At 43.4% G+C, this 20297-nt stretch overlaps 1 protein-coding gene across 3 annotated transcripts in view; it reads left to right on the top strand.

Annotated features, from left to right (window-relative positions):
- The window catches only part of pde5ab (phosphodiesterase 5A, cGMP-specific, b), an 80723-nt gene that overhangs the window by 44308 nt on the left and 16118 nt on the right, over positions 1-20297 (top strand). For all 3 annotated transcript variants that reach the window (XM_069672219.1, XM_069672220.1, XM_069672218.1), the window contains exons 8-13: positions 4776-4843; positions 12503-12611; positions 12721-12805; positions 14829-15004; positions 16791-16841; positions 19200-19346. In XM_069672219.1, coding sequence (XP_069528320.1) covers positions 4776-4843; positions 12503-12611; positions 12721-12805; positions 14829-15004; positions 16791-16841; positions 19200-19346 — 636 coding nt within the window. The remainder of the gene's footprint in view (positions 1-4775; positions 4844-12502; positions 12612-12720; positions 12806-14828; positions 15005-16790; positions 16842-19199; positions 19347-20297) is intronic.

Below are 20297 nucleotides of genomic sequence, written 5' to 3'. Positions count from 1 at the left end.
GATTTTGAGGTATATTAGAGGTATATAAGCGGTACCAGATATTGCTTTTTTATTATCACTTACTTGACTTTTAATTAAGAAGTCTAACTGAACATTTATAATTGCTAACTTGCACTTTATTATATTATCAAACATTGCTTACTTATTTTTGGTAACTTGCCCGCTTTATTTTGAAAGACTAGTTGCACATCCTGAACTGTTTCTAGATGGGTACCTGGATCATCATGTTTGTGGGACCAAGCTGCTGTATTTGAGTTAGAACGTGTTTGCAGTGAGAAAATGTCTCCTGCACACACACAGACAGACAATCGGCTCATGCTTCAACATCACATCAGGCCATTCTTATCATAGTTTGACTAACACTTCAACACACCTACAACCAGCAGCCACATAAATGGAGCTCCTGACTGTGGAGCTACTGTAAATACTTTAGAGAATGGTTTGTTATTGTTGCCCAAATCATCAACTTTAATGCACATTACTGCACATTTAGCAGCTGATGTGTGGGCGTTATTAACTTCTTTAACGTTCAGGTATTTAATCTTTTTGTTTAACTTTGAGTCTCCAAACATCTTTTTCCTCTGGCTCACTCACCTACATCGCTGCACCGAGTCCTCTCCAACCTCCCCACCAGTCCTACCAGCAGGTTGTCAGTGTTGTGATTCATCCCACTTGGCTGATAGCTCACATTACTGAATGTGAAGTTATTCTAAATATTGGTTTCACAAAGTATCAGCTCCTCGGCCGACTCACCGTTCAGTATTTGTGTTAAGGTCTGGGTTAACTGGACGGGGAATGCGAAGCCGCTGAAGTGGTTTGTATTACGTTACAAAACAATTGTGTTTAACTTTGCCTGCTATTTATTAGAACCAGGTTAGAGCCGCTCAGCTGGAGGCTCAGGGTTTAAACATTGTCCAGACTGTGAAGGCAGCTTCCATAACAGTCCCAGCGCAGCTTTTACAACCTGATATAATCAGAATACAGTAAAGCACAGAGGAAACCCGAAACCGAACACTCAGATCATGTACGGATAGCTTTGGGTTTTATGTTCCAGGGTTCTGAGATGTCTGTCAGAGCTTGCAATGAGGAGTTTCCTTTGGAGCTCCTTTCGAACCTGATGAAAAAGTACGTCCCGGCTGTGGAGATTCATGTAAAATAAAAACAATTATAGCTTCAGCCTTTAATCTTACCTACACAGAGAGCTAACGCTTCCATTGTTTAAGTCATCATGTTTAAAACGTGACAAACTGCAGTGGTGACCATGGCAGATCCCTGTTCAGATGATCCCCTTTAAATTGTTGTCACATAAAAACCATGATAGCGAAGGCGTACCTGTACATAACCTTTCCATTTTTATTGCAGTTATAAAGGTTAAGATAAGATACGAAAAGATAAGATAGAACTTTATCAATCCCAACAAATTAGAGAAATGCAAAAAACAACTCAAATATAAGTGAAAATATAAAGTGTATGGGTTAATGCAAAGAGACAGTGCCTAAAAGAATAACAATATTACAATAAGTAATAAACGAAATAAAATGAAAGTAATGGTTCCAATGAAATCGACAGCAGTATTGACAAATATACAGTCGTAAAAATTTGTGAATTCAAGAAATGTAATGTACATTAATGAAAGATAAGTTGCTCCTGATTCTAAAATATAAAGTAATTTGGCGCATGGTACTAATAAATAAGCAGAAGTATTGCACATGATTATGTATCCTATAAATATAAGTATGTACACTGATGCACATGATAACTATCATAATATAGCCTGATAATGGAGAGTGTTATTGCACATGATATCAAAAGCTTTTTTATAGTCCTAATAAAACAGTTGTGCTGACGATGAAATGAAAAGACCTTCAAGCGGCATTCATGGGGCATGACTAATGTAGCATGCACTGTAAAGATTTATAGATCATTATATATGGCTGAAGACTCAAATAATTGTGTTTAACATTTTTTTTCCACTAGCTGACATGCAGAAAATCTACTTCTAAGAAGTGCTGGTTGGATTCTCGCACAAAAAGGTTAAGGCACAGTGTGTAAAGCATGCAAGGAGGTTAATCTGTCCCTGCTCTCGGTGGAGTCCTTAATAGATCATCTAGAGTCGGATCAGAATTAGATATGCTATTAATCCATTCGGGGGAAGTGGGTCACGTTAGGTGCTCACCTTCTAAAACAGAAATATTGCAGAAATGCTCTCTCACCTCTACTGAGGTTGAGGCAGAAATCTTTGAGGCGTACTTCAGAACCTGGACAAATAAAACCAGAAGTATTTGGAGGAGAAACTCTTTATTTTATGTGCTGTGTGTACGTAGATCCATACGCTCTGCCACAGCCCACTGTAAGACAGTGTGTGTGTTTGTCCCTCTCATGACCTCCGGGTTGTCAGACCAGCTGTCTCCCATTCTCTCCCCTCCCTCCCCCTTTCTCTCTCTTCCCTTACTAAACATTTACTCTGAGATTAGGGACTTTTACTGCTCTTATCTGCCAGACGGCGCTCTGTATACAGGTGTCAGCGTGAGCTGTCTGTAGTTTCTCAGGGAGGACCCTCAGGTCCGTGCATTTTAACCAAACCTCTCCTGTATGAACGCAGCTTTCCTGCAGGAAGTCTAGTAAATGACAGCGCTGGTCTCTAACACTCCACTGTACCAACAATAACACAGTTTTCAAGATGGTGGCCTGCGTTCACTCTCTTTCCATTTCACTACAGTGTGAGGCGTCTGTTTGGAGAGAGAGAGATGTATGTGAGCGTGTGCGTTTGCTGGTATTTGTGTGGAGTGTGTGCGTGAATGTGTGTTGCAGGTTTAGGTGTGTTATGTTATATGATAGGGTCTGACATCTGGCTCGCCACTCAGAGTGTTTAGTTCCTCTGAGAAGGAGTAATTCTGGAATTAGCTGCAGGTGTCCTGAAACGTATAAGGCAGTGTTTGTGTGTGAGTGTGTGTGCATATGTGTTGTTAACCCACCTGCTGTTTTCTATTCTCGCTTTCTGTTCTCCCACGCCGTCTTTCTTTCAATCTGACCTTCATGTTTAATACAATGCAATTTTATATTCCATCCAAAACCACCGTACTGCTTTCTGATCTGCAATTTTATGTTATGGTTACTAAAAGAACCTGATTAAGTTCAGAGAAAGATGGTCAAAACAAGCCTAAGGGCCTGTGTCCGCTGAAGCCATGTCTACATGTACATGGGTGTTTTTCTAAACATAGCTCTGTTGTGTTTTTGCGTTTTTGTTTGGACGAGGATTTTTTATAACCATGCTTGTGTGGACGGGTGTGTCCGAAACCGCATACGATAATACTAATCATACTAATCATACTAACCGTAAAATTGAGTATGTCATGTGTTCCCATCTCATAGTATGCAATTTTGTGTATGTGAGAAAATGCCCAGATGTATACTAGATCGGCCCGGATGTTTGAGTATGAGACGGGACGGGATCGACATTCAACATAACAACAATGGCGGAGGAGAAGCTAATCCTTTAGTTTTTTTGAGGTACAATTTCCAGGTGCTGGGTTGGATGGTTTTTTTGCCAAGGGATGCTGAAGTGCCGTCAGACAACTTTAGTATCCTAGCAACAGTAAGCGCCGGTGAGAAGCGCTCTTGAATTGAGGTTGTGGGCGCTGTCACTGCAAAAAACGTTGTTCTTTTACTTGTTGGCATGGCTGAGACTACTCGGTAACGAGGCTGAAGCTATTAGTTTAAGGGTAAAGAACGATTGCAGTCATGGTTGAAGGAAACCAACGATTGTTAGGATGCAACTAACAGTTTCTTGTGTGTAGCTCAAAAGCTTTGTCGACCAACTCTTGAGCCTTTTCTGCAACGACTTAGCCATCAACCTACTTCTGCCTTTTCTGTGCAAGAGGTCACTTGTTCGGTCAGTCTCAGATTTCTTTTATTTTTCTCCACTTCTCCGTCCACTGTTAAACACATAAATCACAGGGTGTTGTGTTATAGACTCAGAACATGGCTGTAGGTCTCTTATGAAGTTGATGTTTCTGCTGATGCTGATAACCAAACGTGAAAAACCATCAAGGACACGACCAATTAATGAACCATTCTTCTGTCCTTCCTCGACATGACATACGTGACCGTACCTCCGAAAAAAATGAGGAGAAAATCAGGATTTATTTCAATATTCCACACAGGAAAAAAAACCTCCATTACCCCGTGTCATCCTGTAATAAAGTCTCCCGCCTGCCAGAGACCCCCAATAAATGTCATAACATGCCAGTTCCTTTTCTGCTTTAAACACTTTTATTACCCTCGCCACGATGGATCAGGCTAAGCTACAGGACCAGAGTGAAGGTGTGTGTATGTGTGCAAAGGGGTAGGGGGGCAAAACTTTCCAAAACGAAGACGCCTCGTCCGTCTTTAACATCCTGTCCGCACGTCTTAGAAATGGAAAAAGGATCCTTTGTGAGGGGTCGGGAGTGCAGGAAGAGGGAAAACAAGTCCCTATAAGGGGGGGACGGCGAAAGAACAATGTAATGTTGAAACAAACTCTCTCTCTTCTGGCAAAGCTTGATGGGTGATAAATCAACATCCCAGTGTGTGCAGTGCTACGGCTAAGCTAACGCCATTTGGATGTTGTTGTTAGCTCTAATGGTGTAATTGGAGGGAATGAGGAAGTTGATACGATATAGAGAGAGAGCCCAAACAAAGACTCATGTTTTGCCACTTGATCCTAATATCATTATGCCAAGTAAATGCCAATTCCTTCCAATCCGTCTCTTATAAACTCTTCATTCTTCTTGCAGAACTCCTTCTCCAGCGTCTTTCACATGGAATACGAGGAGCTGGGTGAAGTCCTGGACGCCCCCAAAAGGTAAGGCGATCGCCCTCGACTTAAACCCGAGATTAAATCAGATGGGCCTTGAGGCGTACTCCAGCTGTGTCCACCAGTTATTAGCGCTAATGTTGTCTTGAATTTGAACCCTTTTCTTTGTCCACAAATGTTCTCAGACGATGTTTTTTGTATCGCGCTCTTGCACGAGCGTTCATTATCTTCATATACAGACAGAGATGCAGAATAACAAGCATGTAAGGCGATGCTTTGGCAGTAGTGAAGTCTCGCTGAGCCCATTCAGTCACTTTGAATTGCAAGAGAAAGGACAACACAGAACAGCTCAGTCCAACACTCCTTAGTTTGCAGAGCTGATTTGCGGCCCCGTGGGATCTTTTGGAGGTAATCCGCCTTCTTCACCTGCCAGTTTCCCAGACATTTGATCGCCGGCTCTGGCTCCGAGTGCCTGCTCTCATTAGTCGGGTTGTTTTGGCTGGATGCGCTGCCTTTGGGGTCGATTCGAAAAATTCTCAATAACAATCTGTTTATCATGGAGTGGGCCCGTTTGGATGCTGCCTGTCTGGCACACAGACACTTGTTTTAAGGTCAACATGCGGGCTCATTGCATGTGACAGCTCCCTCAGTGGTACAGTTTAACTACAGTGGATTTTCAGCCAGAAACCGTCCTTTGACTTCACCTGCATGTAAGTTTGTGTGTAAGTTAACAGCTTGCAAGGCCTCTTCCAGTTGCTAAGACAATAATAACATAAAAACAATGTCACATTAGAGTGCTGATCATTAAGACAATGAGAGCATTGTCAGTGTTTTAAACTCTTTGCTGCCTTGGATAAATCCTCTTTCTTCTTTGTTCTATGAATCAATAACCTTTCCTAAACCAACATGTCTACTTTGTCATCATCATGTCCACCACAGAATATGTGTTTATACCACAAATTAGCATAATGGAAGCTCCCAGTAGCAAAATGGTTCCAGTGCATGCCACATCGAGCTTTGTTGCAGTCGAGCCATTTCTGTGACCTTCTGCTGCAGAAATTCACCACATCATTTGTGCAAGTGCAACACAATGAGCTGCTTTGTTTGGAGCTTGAGTGTGTGCGCTATTATCCCCATTATTTTTTATGATTGATCACGCAGCCTTTATATGCGGATGTAGACTTTTTCCTGTCTGCAAGTGTGGCCGTTGGTTACAGGTATAGATAGTTAAGATTTCATTACGGTTTGGTTGACACTTTGTACAAACAAGTAGAGATCTTCACAGGTCCAAAATGAGCAACCAAAACCCTGATGGACCCTGACATTATGATCAGATCTTTGCCTTGGTTTACTTTAGTTTAGTGATTACAGACCCAACCCAGTGCATGTCCAAGACGAACCAACCCTCGTAACATGAAATGACACGCTGCTGCTAGATACACTGAACATGTCAGATACAACATTGTGGGCTGATTATAAGCTGTGTCCCAATCCAGGGGCTGCAGCCTTTTTACATCTAAAAGTTTGTTCTTTCGGCCATGTACAAGTCATTTCATTTAAATTGGTGTGCAATGGACACGTTGGGCCGCAAAGGATGCACCTGATGGATCCTTCACGGCCCGGGAAATGGAGGTCGCGTCTGAAGGAGCCTTCGAAATGGGACAGCCCCTGAATTGGGACACAGCTATAGCCTGTATAGAAAGATGGCCGACATTACAGCTGCCTAAAAGTGAAGCCATCTTTATCGCCCCCTGCTGACTGGCTGCAGTATAGCTCATAAAGCCCGCCTCCTCCATGTTAACAGATGGGACATGAGTCAAACTATAAAACCTAAATACATTTTTCTCAAACATCATAGTTAGTTCTTATCATGCTGATTTATGTCCAAGTGCAAATTTTTCTGACACTTTTAATTAGTTATTTGAAGCTATAAAAAGGGGGCGTGGCCTCATGATTGATAGCTCTGTTGAGGGGCTCCTGCTGCGTTCTGTTCCCGAGTAGCAGAGTAGAGGAGGAACGAACACGTATAGATGATGTTAAGAGAAAAAGGAAAGGACAGGAAAATGAAGATAGAGCAGCCAATCAGAGAATGAAATGATTTCAGGATTTACAGCGTGGATGAGCAGAAGGTCAGGATCAGACGAGAGGGATTGGAGATTTCTACAGCTGCAGACATGAACCCCTGCTCCAGCCAGGAGGACTGAATGAGCTGTAATCTGATTTAAGACGCAATGACACAGAAATCCCTCATCCCCAGCCCCCCTCGTCTCCACGGTGGCCTGGTCTCCCCAGTTGCTATGCAGCATCTAAAATTCAATCGTAATCTCAGCCCAAGCATCAGAATATAACTGTGTTGATGTGTGTGCAGCTGTGTTTATGTGCTTGGAACATTTTCCCAACACAAGGGGCAAATATTGGTCTTTTCTAAAGCTGTGGCCGTGAGTCTGGTCTACCTGGAATCACAGAGAACACTATGTATCCAACCTGGGCCACATTTTTACACGTTTAAGTGTGTAAATGACTCATAGGTTCATATCATTTTATATTTGGTCCATTAGATTTCGTCGGCCAGCAGCCACATCATGGCTGCAATGGCTGCAACCTAATCTTTTGCGGCAATCACAGGAGGAAAGAAGTTTGCTGTCAGTTATTGGCCAATTAATTAGCTTTCATGCCATGTTAGCTATGTGTAGCAGCAGGAGAGTTGTGAGTATCGCTGTCTGGAGCTGGTGTGCTGGCTTTAGGGAGACATCTGTTCCTCTCTGCATGTTAGCTTTGCAGCAGCAACAGTAGAGACAGTTGCAAACCTACAAGCTAGTTAATGTTGCCTTGCTTGCTGTGTTGTTTTTGGCTTTAGGGTTGTATCATGGTAAACATACATTAGCAAGGGTTTTATAGCAATTTGTATATACATGGTTTTATTATTGATATATCAACAGTGGTGCCGTCCTGTAAAAGCGTTCCTGCTCAGATTTTGAAAATGTATGCAGTGTTTTTTTTATATAATAACTTGTAGTGACTGACTTGATCATCACTTGTAATATCAATTAACTTCAGTAGGACATTTTTTTGTATGTAGCTTTCATGGTAGTTAGTATCTAGAGCCGCTTTCCCACTGGTCAAAACACCCGCTAACACCCGGCTTTTTTGCTTAGTGGGAAAGGTTACAATCTGCATTCTAGACATAATTATCGCCTCGGCTCCGATCGACATTGATGGGAACACAAAACCTGTGTCGTCATGCTAATCTCCGCCCCCTTTCCGGCATAAATAGACTAGATACAATAAAGACCTATCCACCGTAACATCTTCACTGTTTACTAACCCTGTTTTGGGCACGTTTGTGATGTCAGACGGTGAGGCAGCAGAAAAGAGACAAACAGGAGGATACTTCACTGGCAATGGGAAGATGAACAATCAGCATCTATAAGCGGGTCTTCCCAGGTGTGAAAAACCCACGTCAACACGCTAAATTTAGGTGGGAAGGGGGTATAGCTTCGACAGTTTGCTAACCCACAAACTAGCTAACGTTCATATAACACTTGCTGTGTCCTTGTTCGCCTCGCCGTATATCCTGGTGCTTGTCCGTAAACTTTTTGCTCAGGGTTTTATAGCCACTATCGTATCAACAATGATCATAATATCAACACACCTCGTGTTTCTGTGCTGTACATTTCTTTATTTAAAGTGAATTTACAAATGTAACCAAAATGTCACAAAGTGAACGTGATGCTTTTATGGATCCCTGAGGGGATGAGTCTTTTATCTAAATTGACTCTTTCTCTTAAACCCGTCGTCCCTCAGGATCCACAACAGTTTAATTATGTGGAAAGAAACAGCTTGCCACAGGGGACGACACACTGTTTTAGAAATAGCTATGCTACCCCAAAGCTACATGTGTAGCAGCCCGGTTCGTTCACAATAATAAAATAAGACCACAGTTCTCCTGTGAGCACAGTCTATTAGGGCCGTCTGTTGGTCCTTCAACAGTCAGAAAGAATTGATTCCTTGAAAAGTCGGGAGCTCAGTTTACACAGATATACTTAATCCCTGTGTTTTAAGAACGAGGTCACGAGCTTCACTTTCTATCAGGTTTTATTGATTCTGTTTTCACGCTAATACCTGCTCTAGGCAGAGATAAAGCTGAGAGACTTAAAGTCAATAAGACCTGAACACAGTCTGTGATTCTCTCTTAATCAGTGGAACAGATGGACCTGTCAGATCCGTTTTTCTAACAGAGATTTAAGTTTTTCAGGATTTTTGCACAAACAGAGCTAAGAAAGAAAGTGACCAAAGGGAAGACTTGGAAAAACAGCAGCTGTGAAAATCCCACCGCTGTCAGCAGTGACACAAACCAGATGTCCTATCTCGTCCTGTCCTCCATTACGTCTCATTCTTCTACTCTCGTGGCTGTTTCTCCCTGTTTAGATCTCATAACTGCCTTTAAACGCCGCTGTGTGTATGTGCTGGATTTCCTCTGGGAGGGCGGCGATACGGCAAACTGGGCCACTGCCGGAGAGGAGGGGCTCTGCAGGATGTTAGCTTTGACCGTCTGGAACCGCAGGAGGCTTTTTATAGTGACATTAACCTCGGGCCGCGGCGTCCAAACGACAAGTTTCGCCGAAGCGGGACGCTCAGTAAAGCTGAACCGATGTTGATCCGGCTCGCAGGAATGGCATTCGGAGCGCTTCAGTTTGACAAAGTGGGGCAATTAACTTTCTCTGCATCTGGAGTTAGAATGTGGCCCTGAAATTGAAAGCTAACATAGCGCTGTCATGGTATTTAGTGATGCCTCTGGCTGTTTTCTGTGGCCTCATTTCAGTCAATCACAGAGCGAGGGAAAGGAAATGTGGATTTTAGTGTGTTTTTGTAATTAAACTTGAGCACAAATGCAGTTACTGTGCAGCATGTCAATCAGAGCTCGGTCAGACTGCACCGAACACATTCTTATAATCAGCCTGAAGTCTTAAATAAAACAAAGTGAAACTGTTCATGGAAGGCATTTGAAAAACCAACACGCACACACACACTATGAGTTAAAGGAGGAGTTCGGCTATTTAAAATGTGGCTCTTAAACTTTTGGAACTATAATCCTTAAAGGGCCAGTTCGCCGATTTTCAACATCAGTCCAACATGCTATTATGGGGGAGCTCGCTAAACTACACTTCCTCAATCCAGGACGCCCGCCTCCGATGCCATGTCTCGTTCAAAATCGTCAGGTTTGAAATGTAATGTTTAGACGATCCACCGGTATACTCGTCGTATTACGGATTGTGTACCGCTCTGAGCCGCTGCCTGCAACGAAAACGGTAGTATTTAACTCCAGCGTCTCTCGCTGGGCCGTTCCTTTCAGAGGCAGGGGCGCAATGCATGCTGGGTGTTGTAGGAATGTAGAATGGGCGAAACCACAAGCTGTTTGTACAACTTTCTCCACAGCTATGGCGCCAAACTCAAATATTATTGCTTCTATCGATTACAGAGAACACCAGCTTTGACTGATTGCTCCCTTAAGGACAAATGCGCCTAATCATGGAGTCTGGTGGCGTTGAACAAGGTGACACAACAGCTGCAAAACGTACTTAAATGTAGCCTATGGAATGCAAAAGAATGCAAAAACACTCCATTCAGAGTGTTAAGAAGGTAATAATGTTGTAGTTTTTCATGTCATATATTTTTCCCCTCTGAAATGTAGTGCAGTATTAGTGTAAAGTTGTCATCCTCTCATATTCCCTCACTCACACAAACACACATACCGTCCCGCCGCAGCACTACAGCCAAAATCCACTGGCTTTTGCCTTAACCCCGTGTTATGTTTATATATCCATTTTCCATCATTTATCACCGAGTATTACAGCAGACTCTGTGGTTGGACTTTGAGCGGCTAAAGACAACAAACAGGCTTATTATGCGCTGACAGACGTGACTGACGGCTGCAGCTCTCAGGCGTTAGCCAGGCTGCGGCAGGACACAGGTGCAGTTCTCTCATTAACCAGCAGATGTTTTATTATTCAGTGCTGTTAGCCTGGAGCTAAGGAAAGCAGGTTTAGGTTTGTACAGGATCTTATATTGAAGCCAAGGACCAGCTGGGTGAAATCTGAAAGTGTCTCTTAAAGGGACTGAATCATTTTTAAAAGACAGTTTTCCACTTGGTGATTCCACCATTACCCTAAACGTTTAGCAACTTTTAGCTAATTCAGCAGGCAGCCATTTTGCTCAGTTGTCAAGCTAAATGTTGGGAAAATCTAGACGAACAGAAGGTTGTATTTTAATGGTAAAACAACCCTTTAGCTACTGTCACAACAGCTAACGTTAGCAGTCAACTGCTAATATTACAATTTGATAGTGTTGGTGTTAAAAATGGTCCCCGGTGTAAATATTGTAACCTGTTTGACTTGAACTGAAGTGTTTTTGGTTTAGTCTGAGCTCCATACCTGCCCAGCAGGCCGAGTTAACGGCTAGCTGGTGAACACAGCATTTAGCATTTAGCAGCTTAAGAACAAGTAATTTCTCTTAGGAGTTGGTGGAGACAAAAGGAGAGTGAATATAAGACTTTATGAGGTGGAGACAGACAAAACTCCAAATCAATGCTTAGATAGCTTTCCGTGTGTTGCTAACACGTTAGCTATATCAACTTTGTGTGGTTATAATATGTCAGTGTTTTGTTCACAGTTTGTCACGCTGCGCCCAAGTGGAGAAAAAATAAATCAATGTTGGTTAAACTTAATTTTCTTTTAACATCTAGATGGTATACATTAGTGTTTCAATTTGGCAGGTAATTTATGCTAGCGCTAGCAGTCAACGGCTTCCGAGCTAACATTACAATTCGATAGAGTAACACACACACAAAAAGGAAAATGGCCCCTGTGTGAATATCGTGACCTGTTTGACTTAAATTGAAGTGTTTTTGGTTTAGTCTGAGCTCCATACCTGCTCAGCAGACCGAGTTAGCGGGTAGCTGCTGAACATAGCATTTAGCATTTAGCAGCTAAAGAACAACAAGTTAGAAAGAGCTAAAGAATAATAAGTTATTTTTCTCAGGAGTCAGTGAAGACAAAACAGAGCAAAGAGAGTGAATATTGGACTTTTTGAGGTGGAGACAAACAAAACTTGCATCAATACTAATGTAGCTTTCTGTCAATGCTAATGTTGCTAACAAATTAGCCATATCAACTTTATATGGTTATAATATGCCATATATAGTGTTTTGTTTACAGTTTGTCACGCTGTGACCAACTTAAGTTTCTTTTAACATCTCAATGATTTACATTAGCCTTAATTGGCAGTTCATTTATGTATTCTGTAATTATATTTCAGTAAATATGTGTGATACTTTAGTGACTAAGACACTAACACACTAAGACCATCTTTAAACGTCTGCATCATTCCATCAGATTAAAAAATGCAGATTCATTGGGAGTCATTTTATGCCTATTTAGGCAATTCTGCTCTTTGTAGAAACCTGGATTTCTGTTTGAAATCAGAATAAAGTTTTGTGGACTAAACAACACATGGCCTGATGCTACATTACATTAAATTGGCAGTCCATTCAAAGGGCTCTAAAGAAGTGCATCCCTCCCTAACAGACAAATAACAGCGTGTCCTAGTACTGCACGATCAACATGTATTTGTTGTTAGAGGTGTCAGGTGTTTGATCTCATTACGTGTGGTTGTTCATGAAGTTGTTTGTGTTGTTGTGTGTCTCCTCAGGGACTGTGACGTCAGTCAGATTAACTACATGTACGCCCAGTATGTTAAAAACACCATGCTGCCTCTGAACATCGCGGACGTCACCAAGGACCAACGGTTCCCCTGGACAGTCAGTATCATATATTTGTATAAATCTCTCTCGCTCTCTCTCTCTCTCTCTCTCTCCGTCTCTGGTATGTTTCCCAAAGTGACTAATAAGCTCTCTCGCCCTCTGACAGGATGAAGATCCAGATCACACCAACAACCAGATAAAGAGTTTGCTCTGCGCTCCCATCAGGAACGGCAAGAAGGACAAAGTCATAGGTAGATCTCTCTCTCTCTCTCTCTCTCTGTCGCTCTCTCTCTCTCTCTCTGGTGCAGGGCCCTTTGAAGTACTAAACCCAGTTTAAAACCACCTCTTTTTCATCTGCTCATGGCGGTTGCTCAGCAGCAGTAAGAAAAGGCATGGACCAACATGTGCTTTCTAGCTGCCCTGATTTAACCTTACCTGCCACAGAACTGGTCCACCAGTGCGTCCATTGTTTTCTTTTGTTGCTCATTTTAACGTCATTATTTGTAGAACATTAAAATGCCTCATATGCCTAGAATATATACAACCTAAGCTAACAGCATGTCTGAGGGAGTAAACCAGAATAATTGATTCAATTATTGAAATTGTGTCAGAAATACATAAAAAAATCTGACATGATTATCATTATGTGCTAAATAAACATGAAGAACTAGTTCTACATATACACCTGCTGGTGCTACACATCCTCAGTGATGAGTCCCGGGGTCACTGGGTGTTTCGGGTCTTAGATCTTCAGACACCCTCACCTGGGCGACCCAACCGGGGGTGATCAGTCCCCGACTTGTGTCCAAGTGGCGCACTTATCCACGGATCCCCCCTCCGGATCCACAGCCACTGCGAGGCCTTTTCTGCGGCCTCCAGGAGGTTTTTCGTGGCTCTTCAGCACTGCAGTCCTTTCACTCCCAGGGGTTTAAGCGTACGCTGGAGTGAGCGACCAACGAAGCCCCGGCACCTACCTTCAGCAGGCTCACGGCGGGCTCTCCAGCCTTTAATCCAGCAGCGGAGATAACAAAAACATTGCAAATTACAGAGATGCTGATTCGCTCGGGACTTATATAATCAGATGACCTCTGTGTTTGCCAAAATATGGGAGGTACTTTGAGCTGGAATTTTTACTTTACAAATTCCGGACATGGCCAATTCGCATGGGATTAGGATCTCAGACGACCTCCGCAATTATTACAAATCACAAGAGGTCCCCAGGTAATACTAGTCCTGTGCGAGTAGGGCTTAAGATCTATTTTTAGGTCGTCAACACCTCGTCTTCGTCATGGAAAAAGGATCGTTGGTGAACATTTATCGTCTTAATTTTGATTATTTTTTTTGTTGAGAGACGATGGAAACACGAGGTTTGTTATTAGCGGTGAAATGTTCCTTCAAAGTGTTCTGTTATGACTGACATGTTGGTGTCAGCCTCACATATCGACAAACTCAGAGAGAAGTGAGCATTGATCTGAATGACTCCGGTACTTAAAGCGTCTCTGTGGTTACTTTTCAAGGTAACGATGGAGCATCAGCTGCAGCGGTTAAACAACCTTAAACTGTTGGCCTGAGAACAACATTAAGCCGGCGTAGCATTAGCACTTTTATTAGCCGTCCATGAATGGCCCTGCCACTCCATCCATCCCAGTGATTATCATCAGCACAATTAGCTCCATTAGTTGGCCATGAAGAAGAGCAATGACGGTGGGTGTCCTTCAGTGATCAAACAAAAACCTTTAAGAGTCCTGCTGACGAGCGAGATCAAAACAGCTCCGTTTATTACAGTGAAATGTTCTGCGTCCTCCTCCTGTAACAGACTCATTCAGACCAGCTCATTCTTTGGTTCATGAATACGTCATTATTATTATTAGAGATAGATGCTCTGTGTCCTTATAAGGGGAAAGTTTGTGTCCAGGTGTAAAGGAAAAGTAGTCATTATAGCTCCTTTCAAAATAAAACGAACAGTCTTTTTCAAACGAGAAACGGCTGTTAGACTTCTCTGTTTAAAGCCACCAGACTCCTCTGACAAAAACAGTAAGTTTACCAACATTTCAGGCTTTAAAAGGACCTTGAACTGGTTTTTAAAACGGCCCCCTTTAAAGACAGGCCTTCCAAACCTGACGCACAGAAACTCTGGAGCTTTCTGCGGTCTCAAGTAGCTACAACCAACATTGAAGCATTAAGCACCAGAACCACAATCTGCTAAAAACACAGGAGTACCTTTAACCTTTAAAAGTGTAAGAACGATATGTCTTTCCCTGTGTGTCCATGCAGGTGTTTGTCAGTTGGTGAATAAGATGGACGAAGCATCCGGCAGCGTGAAGGCCTTCAACAGGAACGACGAGCAGTTCCTGGAGGCGTTCGCCATCTTCTGCGGCCTCGGCATCCAGAACACGCAGATGTACGAGACGGTGGAGAGAGCCATGGCCAAGCAGGAGGTCACTCTGGAGGTCAGCGTCAAACACTTCATTCTGCCACACAAAACTCACCTGTGCTGACTATCAGTCAATAAGTTGTTCAATCCACACGACCTTGGTTACACAAACATGAGCAGAACAATATGTTACGATGAAATCGCAACAATATGTTACGATGAAATCGCTATATCAGAGGTAGAATCAAGTAGCACGTGCACTGTGGTGTGTTCAATCCTTCAGATGTGACAGTTGCATTAGCAGCGGGGGATTGCATTATGGTAGTGAGGGTCCTCACTTCTATAGAAAAGCACAGCGTGTGTGTGCGAGAGCATCTCTGATGGAGCTACACGTGGGCGTGTGAGTGACAGTGATGAGACGACGCAGGACCATCTTCAAGCTGCGTCTTGACACTTTCCTGCCTTCAGCCTGAAAAGCACAAATTCATTATAAGTGAGCCCCCGTACACACACACACACACACACACACACACACACACACTCTCATGTACCTCCCCTCTCCGCTGTCAGCTTCAGGGTGCCAGAGGTGACGTCTCCTCTCGGCTGCAGCTGACGCCCGCCTCCTCTGACGCCCGGCAGCCTCCACTCTTCCCAGTTCAGCCAGTCGCTCGCTCCAACTGGACTGAACGTTGTACTTCTCTTCTGTTTGCGCTCACTGTGTGTCGCCTCAGCTGTGTGTCGCCTCAGCTGTGTGTGGCAGCTGCAGCCACAAAAGTAGATTCATGCAGATGGGATTGGAACTCAGTGCTTTCCAATCTACATACGACATCAAGTGCTCGCTCTGGTTCAAAGCTGTCGCCTGGTTCTCCTTCCTACCAGAACATCATGAGGGAGTAAATAGCTGTCAGAAAGTGCTTCAGTGTCTGGCACTCAGAGACTGTCAAAACTTGAAGCAAACTTAGCGAGTGATTGAAGTCTAAGAGACTTATGTAATTGCACAAATTGTACACATACGTAAAGGATGCGGACAAATGTAGCTTTGAAGAAACTGGGCTAAAATGTGCTTTCCACATTTCCATTTTTGCACATTTGGATTTTGTTCTCTCTCTCTCTCTGTAATTGGCCTTTTAAAAAAAGAAAAGTAAAACAGAGGAGAGAGGATTTTCGACCTTTTATTCTCAATGTTTTGACAGATGGAGATAGAGCCAGAAGGTCGAGGGTTTGATCAACAGCTCCTTCAGCTTTACTTTCAACCCACATTTTTCCCCTGGTTCTGTGCAAACTCCTGGTATTAGTAGTTAATTAATTTAAGCTTTTAAAGTTATAATCTCAAAGATCTCAGTTTCGTTCTCTTTGGCGACACCTGTGGCGATAAACTGTAATTGCGGGAGCACACTTCCCAGATATCCAGACAGTGCTGCATGTGTGACGTCCACGGTTGGCTCCGGTTGTAACTCTTGATTTTCCTGGCTGACGGTCGCTTTCCTTTTCAGACTGTTTGCTTCTTCTGAGCGTCGAGTTTGTTTCTTCTTCTTTGGATTTTCACTTCTTGTTGAAGTTGTATCTGTAGTCATCCATCTTTTCTTTGTTTGTTCAGCCATAGTAGATTACTGTTACTTTAAGAGTTACTCTGCATGTGCACAGAGTATAGCAGAAGGCTAATTCTCCGAAAGGTACAATGTGTTTTGCGTTGAGTTAAGAACACTACAGTTAGGTCCGAGTGCCGCTCTGTCAGCCCAGGAAAACCTGATACGAACAAAGATCTGCAAACCTCATGCTTTTTTTTTCTGTGTGTGTGTGTGTGTGTGTGTGTGTGTGTGTGTGTGTGTGTGTGTGTGCGCGTGTGTGTGTGTGTGTTCCAGGTCTTGTCGTATCACGCCACAGCTGCAGAGGAAGAGTCGCGGGAACTCCAGGTAACCGCGGTAAATTAACATTTATTCATTTAACAATACACACTCAAACGCACACACACACGAGCATTCGGTCTCACCAACGCATGGGTTGTGTAACACATAAGCACACATTACACAGGCAGCTGATGTCCTCCAGGGTTAGAGGAAGCAGAGTGAGTGTGGATGAGAAGCAGTCATGTAACACAACGCCGCACCGCTGAAGCAGCAGGAAAGTGCAGCACAGTAACTCTATATGACTGCTTTCCTCACAGACAGACATATTTGTAACAGCTTACTTTATCTCAGTAAAAATGGGTTTGTGGGGTGTTCCCGGTCTGCAGGGGTCAGTACCAAAAGTGGTCCAAGGAAGGACAACAGGTGAACCGGCGAGTGGGGAGTGAAGGTCGGCCCGTGTGGTCCGATTCAACAGAAGAGCTACTGAAGCTCAAACTGCTGAAAGAGTTAATGCTGGTTCTGATAGAAAGGTGTCAGAACACACAGAGCATCACAGGTCGTTGTGTATAAGGCTGCGTAGCTGCAGACGGGTCAGGGTGCCCATGCTGACCCCTGTCCACCAACGAAAGCTCCTACAATGGGCACGTGAGCATCAGAACTGAACCACGGAGCGATGGAAGAAGGCGGCCTGGTCTGATGAATCACGTTCTCTTTTACATCATGTGGATGGCCGGGTGCTTCTGCGTCTCTTACCTGGGGAACACATGGCACAAGGATGCATTATGGGAAGAAGGCGTGCTGGCGGAGGCAGTGTGATGCTTTAGGCAATGTCCTGCTGGGAAACCTTGGGTCCTGCCCTTCATGTGGATGTTACTTTGACACGTACCACCTACCTGAACATTGTTAAACCCCTTCATGGAAACAGTATTCCCTAATGGCAGTGGCCTCTCTCAGCAGGATGATGCGCCCTGCCACACTGCAGACATGCTTCAGGAATGATTTGAGGAACACGACAAGGTGTTGACTCGGCCTCCAAATTCCCCAGATCCCAGCGTCTGTGGGATGAGCTATACGAACACGTCCGATCCATGGAGGCCCCACCTCGCAATTCACAGGACTTAAAGGATCTGCTGCTCACGTCTTGGTGCCAGATACCTCAGCACACCTTCAGAGGTCTAGTGGAGTCCATGTCTGGACGGGTCAGGGCTGTTTTAGGGACAAAAGGGGGTCCTACAGAATATTAGGCAGGTGGTCATAATGTTACAGCTGATGGTACTAAAGTTTAAACAGCACAGAGGCACTTGTTGTACACCTCACATATCGCACTGATGCATGCAAACTTTGAGAGAGACCAGAGGCTTAGAGGACACTTTGTGGGTGTTCTTTTGTCTTTGCTTTCAATGCGAAACAGCGTGAAAGCTCTCTTATGCACAAACACTTAACACTTAGTTATTTTAAAAGAATATAACGCTGGTGGAGCGGCGCGTCTGCAGAAAGCTAAACTAACAAGGCCTTTGTTGCACGGTGATGTTGTTGCCACCGAGCAGGCAGCCTTGCAGGAAAATGGTGAATAATGAAGTGGCTACTTTAGATTTCATCCTCGCCATGTCTCACCGAAAGCTTTCTGATTTATTCATCATCTAATTGTCTCTCAGACGTCTCTCGAGTCCTCCACATCAGACCTCTTATCAGCTTTGCTTCTGTGGCTCTACTTAAGCAAACAAATGTCTGTCTTCTGCTTCTCTTCGTACATTTTAGCGTGTATGACTGACTTAGCAACCTGTTTCAAGTTCTGCTTGTGTTCTTTGAACAACTCTTACCCGACTGCAGTCGCATGCACGCTAACCCAGAGTCAAAGGGAGTTCATTCTACTTTCTTTGCAGAACCTCTCTAGTAAGTTTGGCCCTCACACTTTATACACAAGTAACAAAGTATTTAAGGACCACCCTGCAGCCAGCCTGTCTTCTAATTGTTCTAATCCGCTCATTTGTATCTACCTGACAGCACTCCACGGCAGCCTCCAAACATGAACTAATCAGTGCAGCCCGGCTTTCACACCAGCCTTCACAGTGACACTACATGACTGTTTCAAAAGGTCCCGTTCTGTTCGCCTCTCCGTTTGGCGAAGTGGCTGAGCTAACAACACAACCTGATTAAGTGGCCTCCCTCGGGTGCCAGAGAGGGAATGTGTCACTTGGTATCTAGGACACGGGCTTGATTTCTTCTGGTACAATCAAGCCAAGAGGTTGCCACAGTGTGTGACACATACTGTACAAAGCTGCAACTGTAACTGCAGCAGCGCTGTTACATCAGTTATGGATTATGTAACGAAATGATTACTACACTTTCATATGTCATTGATTCCACAGCCTCTCTGAGTTTCCTAATATTTGTGTGCATGTGTGTGTGTGTGTGTGTTTAAAGGTAGCCACGGTGCCGTCAGCCCAGTCGCTGCGTCTTCTGGACTTCAGCTTCAGTGACTTTGACTTGTCAGACGCTGAAACCACGCTGGGCACGATCCGCATGTTTGTCGACCTCAACCTGGTCCAGAACTTCCAGATGAAGTACACGGTAAGAACTGAGCTGGGATGTTATTAAAGGAAATTATTCTCAAGTATTTTCCTTTTTCCAAATCATCCAACACTTTGTTCCACAGAAACATATCTTGACAAACACAGCACAGATTTCCATGACTTATCTAATGTTCTGGTTCACTTCCTGACCTCTTCAAGTGGATAAATGATGCTATTAAACTTACTGAGAACACTCATGCTCCCTGGAGGATGGACCGTTTCACTCTGGCCTTTAATGACTCATCCTTGATACAAAAGGTCGACCTTGAAAGATGAACAAAATATTGAATAATTTAACATTTGGTGAGCATGCTCCTTGGTGGCTGACTGATTTTTATTGACCATATTCAAACAATGACAACATTTTAGTCTCACTGCTTCCCAATTGATCAGTAACTATAAAGATTTGATTGTGTTGTGGTATTTGGTTGTTTTGTAGTATTTGGTTGTTTTGTAGTATTTGGTTGCATTGCAATGTTTGGCTGTGTTGTCAGTTTGATTGTTGTCTGTAATAGGTTGTGTTGTGCTGTTTCATTTGGTTGTTTTGTAGTTTTTGGTCGTGTTGTGGTATTAGATTGCTTTAAGGTGTTTGTTTTTTTATCCAGTATTTGGTTGGTCGTGTTGTAGTTGGTTGTGTTGTGGTATTTGGTTGTGTGGTGGTATTTGGTTGTTTTGTAGTATTTGGTTGTGTGGTGGTATTTGGTTGTGTGGTGGTATTTGGTTGTTTTGTAGTATTTGGTTGTGTTGTAGTATTTGGTTGTGTGGTGGTATTTGGTTGTGTGGTGGTATTTGGTTGTGTTGTAGTATTTGGTTGTGTTGTGGTATTTGGTTGTGTGGTGGTATTTGGTTGTTTTGTAGTATTTGGTTGTGTTGTAGTATTTGGTTGTGTGGTGGTATTTGGTTGTGTGGTGGTATTTGGTTGTGTTGTGGTATTTGGTTGTGTTGTGGT

The sequence above is a fragment of the Semicossyphus pulcher genome, unplaced genomic scaffold (assembly GCF_022749685.1).
Source record: "Semicossyphus pulcher isolate SPU_LCO1_2020_fin unplaced genomic scaffold, fSemPul1.0.p SCAF_21, whole genome shotgun sequence".
Lineage (NCBI taxonomy): Eukaryota > Metazoa > Chordata > Actinopteri > Labriformes > Labridae > Semicossyphus > Semicossyphus pulcher.
Note: the sequence above shows the minus strand (reverse complement) of the source record. Positions and strands in the feature narration are given on the sequence as shown.